This window comes from Astatotilapia calliptera, chromosome 17 (assembly GCF_964374335.1).
Source record: "Astatotilapia calliptera chromosome 17, fAstCal68.1, whole genome shotgun sequence".
NCBI classification, from domain to species: domain Eukaryota; kingdom Metazoa; phylum Chordata; class Actinopteri; order Cichliformes; family Cichlidae; genus Astatotilapia; species Astatotilapia calliptera.
Genome location: NC_137438.1, coordinates 40,958,290 through 40,971,925, shown reverse-complemented (window position 1 = coordinate 40,971,925; position 13,636 = coordinate 40,958,290). Strand labels below are relative to the sequence as shown.

Below are 13,636 nucleotides of genomic sequence, written 5' to 3'. Positions count from 1 at the left end.
TATATATATATATATATATATATATATATATATATATATATATATATATATATATATATATATATATATATATAATATATAAATATATAATATATAAATATATATATATATATATACACATACACACATACATTCATATATGTGGGTACAGATCTAACATAATATATTATGTTAGATTATAATTATTATATAAACAAATTATAATCTAACATAATATATTATTATGTTAGATTTTTAGGAGGTAAAGACTTCAGAGCAGGTGGACACTGGACAAGTTTAATGACATCATACAGAACAGTGTCAGTGTATGCACGATGAACATATCCTCTTTTAAAATATCCAAAATGTTCTGGCAGAAAAAAGACGTCTATCTACAGTCCAGGTAAAATCCAAAGTATAAAAATATATTACAAATCTCCTGTATTTACAAAGACTGCTTCTCTCTACAGTTACAGCTGTCAGTTTCCAGCCTAGTTGTGTTACTTACACTTACATACACTCAGTAAAGTCAGCACCTAATGTAGAAAACACTGGAGGCTACACGAATCACAACAAACAAGTCCCTCTACGTCCCACCGACGAGGGAGCGACAGCCGAGGTCACCACGAGCCGCTCAGAAGAACATTCTGCAAGAGAAACGGTAAAAACATCAGAGCTGTTTTCTTTTTCTGTCAGCATCTAAAAGCATCTTTGCAGGCGTACCTGTAGATGTTCGGGTCCAGGAGGACAGCCGTGTCTGAGGGCAGCTTGGACAGATGAACCACCTTGGTCTTCTGCTGCACTCTGTCGCTCTCGTTCACCCACACGTCGGGCAGTCTGACGCGAACGACAACACGGTTACACTAACATGCATGTTTAACACTGTGGGTTCCCCCACTCAGCCTGGCCTGTTCTGTGTAACTGAAGCTGGGGAGGACTTACATGTCCTCAGGTGTCCAGTGCAACAGGACCTTCACTTTCCCAGAGTCCTCCTTCCTTTTGGCAATTACCTGAACACGCACAAAACATGGCATCACACCTGCACAGGACTTTGTGTGTTTGCTATGTGTGTGTGTCTGTGTGTGTGTGATTACCGTGCTGTGGAAGACTACACTGTGTCCATTACCCAGGCTCTCGATGTGTGTTGCTAGATTGAGAAGGATGGCTCGGTGGCGGATGGCGTCCATGGTCTGAGCGTCAAAGAAGTCGTGAGGTCGTGCTAGAAAGACGAAACGATGAATTCATTTAACGTGTGAACCTGGAGGGACGCTGTGCGTGTGTGCGGTACGTACGGAGCGAGCGCCTGTGCTTGTTCTTCAGCTTCCTCCTCTTGTTGAGGCCGGCCTTGGATGGAGATTCCTCTTTGACTTTACTCTGGCTGGACATTTTGGACGAGCTCTGGGAGCTGAAGTGCGTGGGGACGTGGCGTGCGAGCCCCCCCTGGGAAGCAAACGTGGCGTTGCAGCCCCCGACTACACACTGGAGGAAACACAGACATGAGTGCGCGAGCGAGGCAGACTAACAGACGCGGTGACGTGCGTGACGTCAGCTGTGTGCGATCACCTTAAAAGGTTTGTCTCCACTGTGGGTCAGCATGTGTCTCTGCAGCCAGCTCTGGCTGGTGGATGGCGTGTTGTAGACTTTGCAGCCCTTCCACAGACACACAAACACCTGTGGGCACAAACACAAAGACACATTACTGCGGCAGAGCTAGAGCTGCACACTAACATGCACCGCGCATTAGTGCCGACGTCTGACCAGGTTTACACGAGCGATAACGAGACCGTCCCCTCACTACAGGCTCTACCATATAAAGCACCTTGAGGCGACTGTCGTCGTGATTTGGTGCTATATAAATAAAACTGAACTGAAGTGAATATTAAAAAACGTCATCAAATTTAAAAATGTGTGCATGCCTGTCATTAGCAACACGTTAGCAGGATTCAACCAATCAGTAACCTCGATAAACCAGAAGCTCCCAGCAAGACAACTTTAGTTTGGGTTAGCCAGCAAGCTGCTGACGAGCCGCAGTAATGCATCTAAGGCTGTGTTCGTTTATGTTGTCCTCTTCTTTCTTGACCAACAGAAACGTATTTCCTGCTGGAATAAATCAAACCTCCACGTCAATCAAACATCTTTATTCCAGTTTTACTTCTCTCCTTGTGTTTGGGATCAAACTGACTGGCACAAAGCTTTAATAGAGCAAATATCAGTCCAAACACAACCAGCCGGTTTTACTCAGGAGGTGGTGAACACTGAACCCCACGTTCACACCGGGGGTGAATGAAACGTGCTGGTATGAAGGCAAATAAACGGTGTCGCTTAAAGTCTACCCGAGTGCTAAATAAATACTGTGTGTACCTTCATTACTTATGCATTATTACACACATTACACGATACTAAGAGGAAGTTCTCTTCTCTTTTTCTGCACCCTCACTACTAAATGCAGGGAGGTGGGTTAGAAGACAGAAAATCACTGAAAACAAACCAAATTCACACTTCCTCTTTCTTTGTGGGCATTAGCACTTTTTATTTTCTGAACAGTGGCGGTCGCCTGGTAGAGCTCATGACTGCTTAACCAAAGGTTGTTACAGGCAGCTCAGTGTAACTCGAACACGTCGCGTCTATCAAAACTACTCTGACGTATGAATCCAGCACACAGCTGAAACTCCAGATCACATGTTGGTCTGTTGAACCTCGTTTTGAGTCCAGACTCCATTTTCACCATCTGCTGTTTCTGACTGGAACCTCTGGTTTGACATTACGATGGCTCGCCTGGCCTCTAACCACCCATCTGAAACCAACACACACAGTAACGTGTCACTGACCCCGCCTCTCTGTCCATCCACATGTGTTGCTCTGATGTGCTCAGCCAGGTCAGGGCTGCTGGGAAACAGCAGCTGGCAGTGATCCCAGCAGCAGGTGTAGCTCAGAGATTTGCCCCCTGCCACCAGTGAACCACTCCCTGCTACTCCACCTGTGTGACCGTTCAGCATAGCGGGGGTGGAGCGACCGCTGGACGCTGTGCTCTCCATGTCCATCAGAGTGGAGCTGATACTGAAACACACACAAAAGACGAGAAATCAAAATATGATCTGACAGAATGAAAATAAATGTATGTCAATTATTTTATTTCACTCGTCACCCAACTGATGGGTGGGGTCAGTGCAGGATGAACCACTAAAACCAGTTTAGGAACAGAGCCTTCTCCACAGCTGTCACCCCCCACGGGTGACAGCTGTGGGTGACAGCTGTGGTCTGGGAGAGAGTCTGTAACTCTGTCTGCAAATACAGTAAATAATGACCAATGTTGGGCAATTAATTATATCAAATCAAAATTTATTTATATAGCACATATTAAAAACAACAGTGTTGACCATAGTGCTTCACGGTCAATAAAAACATGAGACAGTTAAAACAAACAATAGGTAACAACACAACAAGCTAAAACAGCCAACTAGACAGAATCAAAAGCCAAAGTAAAAAAATAAGTTTTAAGACGTAATTTAAAAGACTGGATAGACTCGGCAGTGCGAATATGAACGGGGAGGTTATTCCAGAGTCTGGGTGCCACGGATGCAAAGGCCCGGTCGCCTCTCGACTTCATTCGAGTCCTAGGTTGTGCTAGGAGCCTGTGATTGGATGATCTAAGTTATAGTTACTTCTTCAAAAAAGTTACTGAGTTTTGCAAACAACAAAGTGTTTTGCAGCTGTTTACCTAAACATGCAGCCAAGGCGTTTTTAAACAAACATTTCAAACTATTTACAGAACAATCAGCTGTTCTGCATCAAATCTGATGCCACACAAATTATTTGTGTCACAAAAAATAATTTCTGTCCACTATGAGATGAAGGAGAACAACAGCCTGATACCTGCAGGCCTGACAGCAGCAGATGTGTCACTGCTGTAACACCTGTAACACTCAGCAGGCGCCTCATTGTTCTGACACACAACAACACTACTGACTACACTACACACTAACTACACACTGACTACACACTAACTACACACTCACTACACACTCACTACACACTGACTACACACTCACTACACACTAACTACACACTGACTACACACTCACTACACACTCACTACACACTGACTACACACTCACTACACACTGACTACACACTCACTACACACTGACTACACACTCACTACACACTCACTACACACTCACTACACACTCACTACACACTCACTACACACTCACTACACACTCACTACACACTCACTACACAAGATTTACGCTGAACGTCGCAAACATCTCACATCTCAAACACGCCGTCACTCCTAAAACTTCCCCCCTTCCTAAACAACTAAATGCCATGTTGCCATTTTTTGATTGGCCCACATGGTACATTTTTCCACCAATAGGAAAGGCTGGTGGGTTTTTTGGCTCACAGGCTTTCGAGCGTTTTCCTTATAAAACGCCGTTTTTACCGTTTCTTCCCGCAGTAAATATAAACAACGACAGTATTCAGGAAGAAAAACAAACATTGAAGATATTTTATCATAACTCTGGTTTTACGTGGCCGATCAACACGATTTACAAACTGGTATAAAGTCCACACTTTGTCCGTCAGTTGTTCCGTCTGTCCTGCTCACATCTCCAATGGTTGGACACGTTGTCATTAACGTGGCTTCACTCCACATCAGCCGCTTTGCTAAAACACCGGCACATAAGGACGCTGTCAGTCAACCACGTTGATTAGCTGCATATATACACGAATGTGAATCGCATCATTGGCTGGACTATGGGATAAGGAGGCATCGTTCTGATCCCATACGGGAGCAGCCAGTCACTGACTAACACTGCAAAACAGAATTGTTGACATATTAATTTTAATTTCAATTCAGGTAATTTTTTTTCTGTGCGCAGAGACGCCAGCAGTGCGCACGCGCGCAGCTTAGAGGGAAAATTGACCGTGAGTCCAGAAGATTTACAAAAACTCTTAAAACTCGATGAATATTTATCTCAATATCCAAACTATCCAATACTAATGTGTAGGAAAACTGTCTGACACCACATCAGACAGTAGAGATTGACAGACCACGTGACTTTCGTGCATTGCATGCCGGGAACTCGTGACAAAACAATCCAAGTACCGCATCAAATGCAAGCATTTGCAGCACCGCAAAACGTTCATTCTTCGGTTCCAATAAATTCTTGCTTTTTCTTTGCCCCCCAAAAAGGTATGTACAAAACGAAGGAGAACAATGCCGGTCCGTACAAAGACAGACTTGATGAAAAGTCAAAGAAAAGATACGAGGAAAAAAAGCAAACCAGTGAAAGGGTCAGACCCTTACGAGCACACAGAGGGACAAAATACGTCAGCGTGCTGCCCAACTTTCACCACGCTCAGATTTATAATCATACGGTTCTTGGAGTGAGTGCATACACTCATAAAGTTTAGTAACTTCAGGTCACTGCAACAAGCCCAGGTACAGTTTACCGACGGATGGGTGCAGGACCTTGAAATGCACCGTGTAGAACGAAAGACCATCGTACGTATCATAAGTTTACCAGTCTCACAAATCGTCGTCATAAATACACATTCGTTAACCGTTTATTAATAGGACCTTTGAGCTCAACGGTAATTAATTAGTAGTAGAAATAATTTCTGGTTCATCACAGAAATGTAGCAGTGACAATAATACTGTATGCTGTAATCGTACTGGGCAATTAGTGATACAAAACAACTGTTTTATCCTGTGAATAAAAGTATATGTTTTTGTCAATGTACCATAATAACAGAAGCGAAACGCAATATTGTGTCAGGACAATTCACTATTTATGCACAATAAATAAAGGAACATAGCGCGACAATTTCTGTTCAGCGCCAGACTTGCTTGTAACCTATATCACCAATTATGTTATGAAAATGACGCATTAACTACAACAGCAGACTGACCTGTGTGTAAATGCTTGGAGCAGACTAACCTGTGAGCTGGAGTGTTCTGGGACGTTATATTTGGTCTTTGAATGGCTGCAATCCAGGCCATCCGTCGCGTCTTTGTTACTTCGGAAACACGGCTCGAACAATTTCTCTTCAACGACGTAATCCGATAACAACCGATCTCTTTACCCGTCGGCTTCCCGTGGCTGTCATGCGACCGGCTATTGCAGTTAATAATACAACAGCTTCTTGACATTTTTGTGTTTCTTTTTATCGCTGTGTGACTGATTTCAATTGAAAGCCTGCGTGCGCTAGTACGTCTTGCCACGAGTTCCCAGAATCCTTTGCGGTTTTACCCCTGAATGACGTCACATTTTCAATCTCTGTTCAGGCTCCAGTCCACGAGGTTCATGACTGAGCGCCTTCAGGCAGCTGTTTTTGTGACAGTTGATCGTGTACGGGTCTGGTTGCTACTTTCTGTCACAGGTCACGACCTCAAACAGTATAAAGACACACTGTGCAGTGAAAAACTGGCTAACTGGAGCACGGCCTGGCTCTCACAAGGACTACTTCAAGTGAGGAAGACCGCAAGTCTTAAAAATTCACAGGTAACCACAGATCATCATCAATACAGAAATAGAGCCATGGCAGGATGCCTGCGGGGGATTCAACACTGGCTGAGATGGTGATCCTGGCTGTGTCATGTTAGAGGACAGTTCCTCAGTTTTACTACATTTAAATGATTTTACAAACCAGTTTTCCTTCGTGCTGATCGCAGAAATGAAAGATAACTTGGATAATGCTTCAGAATAACTGCCAAAGTAAATACCCCTAAGATCTATGAATATGACTGGGCCTCCGAGTGTGCTTACTGATGCTGTGAAGTGTAACGCCATCCTTCTCCCGACTTCACGGCACACAATTTATATCAGTATGTTATCAACAACCCCTCAAATGACACTGGACGAGATGTGAAGCCTAAAGGTTTGAATGCTCATCAGCACTTTGTGTCAGGATGTGACTGTAAGTCCGTGGAGGACCACGGTCACTGCTCAGCACCTGATTTTTATTACGCTCCGTCACTGAGTCGGCGTAGCTTCTGATTAACACCGGTGAGGACGTTTGGGGTTTTGTGTCAGCAGGCGCTGCTGTTCGCTGATATTCACGTGGGCTGACTCGCACATAGCAAATAAACTTAAATCAAACTGTTGATCAGAGAGAAATGAGCTTAAACGTTTAAGACGTGTGGTAGCTTGGATCGTTATGTTGTTGTTTAGCCTTCTCTTGTCAGCTTTCCAGAGACGGGAGGGTCGCACGTCTGCTGAAAATAACCAATCACAACAATATCGAGATTAAATACGTTCATGTAGACTTTCCTTTGGTAGAAGCCAAACTAGAGCTCAGGAGTGAGGTTTTAGGTGAGGAGGAAGAGGATGAAGAGGAGACGGAGGGAGCAGTGCTGGAGGAGGCAGATGAAGATGATAAATGTAAAATGCTCAAATGGTCACATCTTCTTTGAAACAGATACCTGAATGTTTGAAAACCACGGTAACTTCTAATAATTACAGTATTGATTTGATGCCCGTAACTGATCATTTTTCCTATTTCAGAAAGAAGAAAATGGGGAAAAAAAACGTCTGTCGTTGATTATTGTTGGACAACAATGTGCAGCGGAATATCAGCACTGTGAGGGGAAGAAGAAAACAGTGATCATTTCCATGTGAAAGTACGTATGAGTGATTATCACGCGCAGTGTGGCCGACAGCTCGAGCAACACCGGCGTGACGTGTAAAACCTCTACAGGGAGCTTTTTTATTCCAGCGAAACAAACAGGTTTGTCTGACATTTCTTCAGTTTTTCATTTCCATTGATCAGCTGTTAGAAATGCTGATACTCATAGCTAACACCGTCAGATAACATCAGCCTGCTGATAACTCCATTTTACAACTGTAGACTTTTCAGCGAGTATTTGATAAAACAAACAGACCGAGGTCTAAACTCAAACTGCCGAAGCTCTTTAAACCTCGACCCTCATGACAAAGACAGATGGAAACCAGTCACCTCGGTTTGGTGGATGAACAGTTGACAGAGTAACTTCAGTTAACCAGTAAAACCAACCACTATAACCTGGGCTTCATCATAAAGCAGCCAGTTTGGGGTTTTGTTTTTTGGAAATTATGAATTACATCATCTTCTTTGCGTGAGTGTTGTCCACTGATTGGACCCGCTGGTGTAAAACTGTTGGTGGTGTCTATTTTTCCACTTTAGTCAAAATGTGTCACACAAATAAAGACTTCACGTGAGACGCGTTTACCCCGGGCTAACCCTGCAGACCTGTCTCTTACTGCCTCCATACGTTTCACTGCTAACACTAACCACAGGGCGGTTGGCAGTCCCACTTTCAGACCTGATGTCATCTGTGTTTATGCCTTTATAAAAACTGAAGAGAACCGAGCTGACAGGAAATGACATGTTCCAAAGTAAAACAACACGATGCAGAGAGAAGCTGATTAAGAGTGTTGTTGGGAGGGAGGCTGATTCATGCAAACAGAGTGGGCATCTTATTTTTAGGAGCTAGCGACACTCAAGTTCCCCAGCATGCTATCAACAATCGTTTGTGGTGAGAGCCTACACATCCAAAAAGTTCAGCATTATAAAAGGTCCTCACTCTCCATGCTTTACAGTTGTGGTCATCATATTTTCGACACAACAAGGAAGAAACTGTATAGTTTACAGAGAATGGATGTATGATTAGCAAGAACCCAACTAACAAAGAACAACAAAAACCCACATGTAGAAAATGACTCACAAATCCTACACGACAAACAACGACTGTCTGCAGCTGCCTCTTGGTTATACATCCATACTCAGTTACTACTTCTGGAAGGCTTTTACAAAACAGCTGCAAGAAGTTTCCATGAAAGCATCCTTGTATGCCAAAAATCTGCAACAACCAGTGTGTGCGAGTTTTCTGTCCATCTGCTTATAAAACGCTTATTTCACAAATCCAAGAAAGAAAGAAGACTTATCAACCGAGAATGATCCCAGACTGTGACCTTCATGAAACATCTGCTCCTATTTGGCTAATTTATCCTGGTTTATTGATCACATAGGTAGATGGCACGTGTGAGGGTATGGTTCCCCCCCGGGGGGGTGAACAAAGACATGTAGGTCAGCTGTACTTTAGTATTAGCATGAGACTACATCATATTTGTGTAACGAGCATTGCTGTGAGCCAACACTCCCCCCACACTACACGCTACAGTGGACTAAATACAGACCAGCGTGTCCTATAGAGACGTTCAAGAACTACATGACCCGGCGGAAGCGAACATTTTTCACCTGTAAACAAACTGCTTCAAAGCTGTGAACTTGGCATGGTGCTGTAAGATAAGGCCACCGCTCAGTCCAACAAACCTGTCTTCTGAATCCATCCGGCTGAGCGGCTCTCCGTCCGACGAGGTGAGCTCCGTGCTGGCCCGTCTCTTGATGCCGTGCTCAGGCTTGTCCGCGGTCTTTGTGTGGTCAGCAGGCGGCGAGGCGGACGCGTTCCCCCCCTCTCTTTGTTCTTGTTTCAGCACCCGGGAGCCCTCTTGTGCGAAATCGGTGCTACTTGCCAAGCTGCCCTGTGCGGGACTTTTCGCGGCTTCACACAGTTCGAGGTTCGGGGCCCTTTCGCCAACAGCCGACTTTTCGGTACGCGGAGCGGTTTCTTGGTCGGGGACGGGGGACGGGGCGTCTCCGTGCTCCTCCGCCGCATCGCGGCCACTCACTCCGCTGGTCTCCGCTTTCCTGCTGTCGTTGTTGTCGCCCGGTTCCTGTTTAGGATCGGGGACGGCCTGTCCTTCCATGCCGGTTACGGTCGTCTCACCGGTGTCGTTTTCTTTCGACGTCCGCTGATAATCTTGTTCGGCTCTTTCCGTCGTTATCTGCCGCATTTTCGAGCAACACCAAAGGCTATTTTTGTGACGTTTCACCGGAAAAGTTGCCCTCGGGCTGCCCTCCTTGTTGCACTCACGCTTGCTTGTAGCGTAAAGCACAACAGGGGGTTTGATGACGTCGACGTCAGCGATGCCGAAGCTGGTCTATTTGAAGATGGCACACTTTGTCGTTCACCGTTAAATGTAACGTTAGCGCTCAGTTAACTCGCGAGGAAGACCGTGTTTGTAGTTTAACCGTAAGTTACGAATAACACTGATAACCCAGAAGTAGCTTTGACGTTAACGTGTAACTTATACACGTGTCTGAGTGCGAATCCATCATCCGGGCTTTCGTGCAGTTTCCTGACGCTCCAGCTTCCTCCCGCAGCCATAGATGTGGTTACTCGGTCATTCCTGTAGGTGTGAACTTGACTGCGATTGGTTGTCCAGTTATAGACTAGCGACCGCGTCTCCCATAAAGGTTACCGACTTTAAAATATTCACACAGTTTGATTTGATTTATTTGAAAATGAATAAATGTCTGTATTTGCAGAGCGGGTGAGTCATCTTCGCAAGCACACATGATCTGTGGCATTGTGGTTCTAAGCTCCACGTGTTCCGACAAACAGAAAAAGGAGTCCAGGCAGAAAGTGCTGAAGAGGCACATTGTTCCGCGTTCCTCATGCCAGCGCTGCTCTCAGGAGCTTTTCGGAGCCTTCGTGTCAGCATCAACACTTTCCCGAGTTCAATCTCAGCTCACCCCACTGACAGAAGCCGAGAAGTGTGCTGACGTCATTGATCAATTGTTTGGGTGAAATGGAGGCCTGTCCCTTCTCTGCTTGTGTGTGGATGGAAACAGGCTTTCAGTAAATACTGTTTCTTTCGATGGTTGGTAAATACAATACACTGGGCTTGAGACCAGTTGGCTGACTAATCCATAATAAAAGTTAGTATATGTATGCCAGTATGTTTCACTAATTACCGTTTTCGTTTCACTTCTACATACATATGTGCCGGAAATCTCTTTGGTGTCAGTTTGTTGGCAAATAGTAACGACCGGTCACTGTAGGATGAGGCTGCTTCCAAGTAAATCACCATCTGAAAAATGTATCTTCTTTTTTCCATATTCATAGTGAGACTGTAAATGGTGACTAACATCGAACAGGAACTCTGGGCCTGACGTCGGCTCTTCATCCACATATTTGCAGCTTTACTGGAAGCCTACAAACATGTTGCCCATAGGTAACAGTAGCTTGCTAGATTAGTGGTTTTCTCTTCAGAAGCCTAGATGAGCACCACTCATTAATCCTCAGAGAAGAAAAACATTTGAGCCCATCAGTTTTAGATCACACAGTGGTGTGGAACAGAATTAGACATAATCATTTCATCCACAGGGTGTGTGGTCCTTCAACGAGTCCTGTGATTGATACCAGGAGTCATCAAAAGCTTTAGAGGGTGCACATGCTAAAATGATTGCTTATAATAGGTTGAGTGTCTCTGAGTCACCTTTCTCACTCACTATGTGTTAACAGACCTCTCTGCATTGAATCATATCTGTTATTAATCTCTGTCTATTTTAGTATTTAGTATTTATTTATTTATTGTCATTGTCAAGAACAATGAAATTGCGTTTGGGGCTTCCATACAACCCAAAAAAAAAAAGAAAAAAAAAAGAAGAAAATAATAAATACCCCTTAAAACCCAAGTGTACATATTTAACCCAGTGTGACTCCAATGCAATAAGACAATCCTTAGCAATAATGTTTGTAGAAATTCAGACAAAGACCTGAGAAACATGACAAAATACAACAATGCAACCCATTCAATATTATTGTACTGTGAGATATGATATCAGATATGATAGTTATCTATTTAAGAAAGAGGGGGGGGGGCAGGAGGGGGAAGAGAATAAAGATATGATGCACCAATGCAGACCAGTTCATTGCTATTAAGAAGTTGGATATGGTTATTGTCCGTGAGAGGGGGGCAGAGAGTTCAGGAGCCTCACAGCCTGTGGATACAGGCTGTTGGCCAGTCTGGATGTTCTGGCCTGTATAGACCTGTACCTTCTCCCTGAGGGCAGCAGATGGAAAAGGTGGCGCGCAGGGTGATGTTGGTCCCGCAGGATACTGTGCACCCTCCTCAGACAGCGAGTGGGGAAGATGTTACTGATCTCTGGCAGACTTGTTCCAATAATTCTGCCAGCTTCTTTCACCACCCGCTGGAGTGCTTGCTGATCGGCCTTGGTGCAGCTGGGGAACCACACTAGAAATCCATACGTCAGAACGCTGCTGATGGCACAGTTGTAGAAGTTCAACATCAGAGATCTGGGAATGTGTGCGCTCCGCAGTCTCCTCAGGTAGTAGAGGCGCTGTTGGGCCTTCCGTACAACTGAGGTGATATGGTTGCCCCAGGACAGGTCCTCGGTCACAGTTACCCCCAAGAATTTAAAACTGCTCACCCTCTCCACCGCCTCACTGCCAATGAAGAGAGGCAGATGGTTGTTATGACCCCTCTTCCGGAAATCTACAATGATCTCCTTGGTCTTTTTGGTGTTTAAGACCAAGTTATTGTCGTGGCACCATGACTCTAGTTGTTGCACCTCTGTCCTATAGTTTGTCTCATCATTGTTGGATATAAGTCCGAGCACTGTGGTGTCATCTGCAAACTTAACAATGAGATTGGACGCGCAGGAGGAAATACAGTCATGGGTGAAGAGAGTGTATAGCAGAGGGCTCAGGACACACCCCTGAGGGGCACCGGTGTTGACCACAAGGGTGGAAGAGGTGTTCTTACCCACTCTGACACTCTGTCTACGGTTAGTGAGGAAGTCCACAATCCAGTTGTACAGAGAGGAGTTAAGTCCCAGTTGGTGGAGTTTGGGACGGAGTTTGTATGGCCGGATGGTATTAAAAGCCGAGCTGTAGTCTACAAAGAGGAGCCGTGCATAGGTGTTCCTGTGTTCCAAGTGCTTCAGTAATGTGTGCAGCACTGTGGCGATCGCATCCTCGGTTGACCGGTTCTCCCTGTATGCAAACTGGTGCGAGTCCAGGGATGGTGGAAAAGCAGCTCTGATGTGTTTAATGACCAGTCTCTCCAGGCATTTGGCGGGAATGGGGGTGAGTGCCACAGGTCTGAAATCGTTCAGACATGTGGCATTTGACTGTTTTGGGATGGGAACGATGGTTGCTGCTTTGAAACAGGATGGTACCAGTGAACAGGACAACGAGGTGTTATATATAGAGGTGAAGACGTCCGCCAGGTCCGCAGCACAGTCTTTTAGCACCCGGCCCAGCACTCCATCCGGCCCGGCCGCCTTCCTGGTGTTAATGCTCCGGAACACACGCCTCAGCTCATGAGTGCTCAGGACCGGAGCAGGGTCGGTTGAGGGGAGAGGGGACAGGACAGGGTCGGTGTTCTCCCTGTCAAAACGGGCATAAAAGAGATTTAGATCCTCAGCCAGAGTAGAACTGTCGGCTGAGATGGTGATGGTGTTCTTCTTTTGTAGTCCGTGATAGCCCTGATGCCCTCCCAGACCTGCCTTGGGTTTGTGTTGTTCTCAAACCTGGCCTCGATACGCCTCCTGTGCTGCTGCTTGGCAGTCTTGATGCCTCTTCTCAGGTTGGCCCTGGCAGCACTGTATGCCTCCTGGTCCCCGGATTTGAAAGCGTTGTTCCTTGTTCGAATAAGTTGTTGAACTCCGTGTGTCATCCAGGGTGGATTATTAGGGAACACACGGAATCGTTTCCAAGTTGTTACATTGTCCACACAGAAACAGATGTAGTCCAAGACAGTGGAGGTGTAACTGTCCAATGCGACACGATTGTCAGTGTCCT

At 45.3% G+C, this 13,636-nt stretch overlaps 1 protein-coding gene across 2 annotated transcripts; it reads right to left on the bottom strand.

Moving 5' to 3' along the window:
* Window positions 1-262: 262 nt before the first annotated feature.
* LOC113009315 (zinc finger protein aebp2-like) lies at window positions 263-10,216 on the bottom strand. 2 transcript variants are annotated; one of them, XM_026147541.2, is made up of 8 exons: window positions 9,298-10,216; window positions 2,808-3,036; window positions 1,543-1,650; window positions 1,272-1,458; window positions 1,074-1,198; window positions 922-989; window positions 703-816; window positions 263-626 (listed from the first exon to the last, which is right to left on the bottom strand). In XM_026147541.2, exons 1-8 carry the CDS (start codon window positions 9,816-9,818, stop codon window positions 614-616), a joined length of 1,365 nt encoding a protein of 454 aa, XP_026003326.2. In that variant the 5' UTR covers window positions 9,819-10,216; the 3' UTR covers window positions 263-613. The 2 variants fall into 2 exon arrangements, with proteins under 2 accessions (XP_026003326.2, XP_080147653.1); XM_080291527.1 differs by having other exon boundaries at window positions 9,223-9,957.
* Between the last annotated feature and the right edge of the window lie 3,420 nt (window positions 10,217-13,636).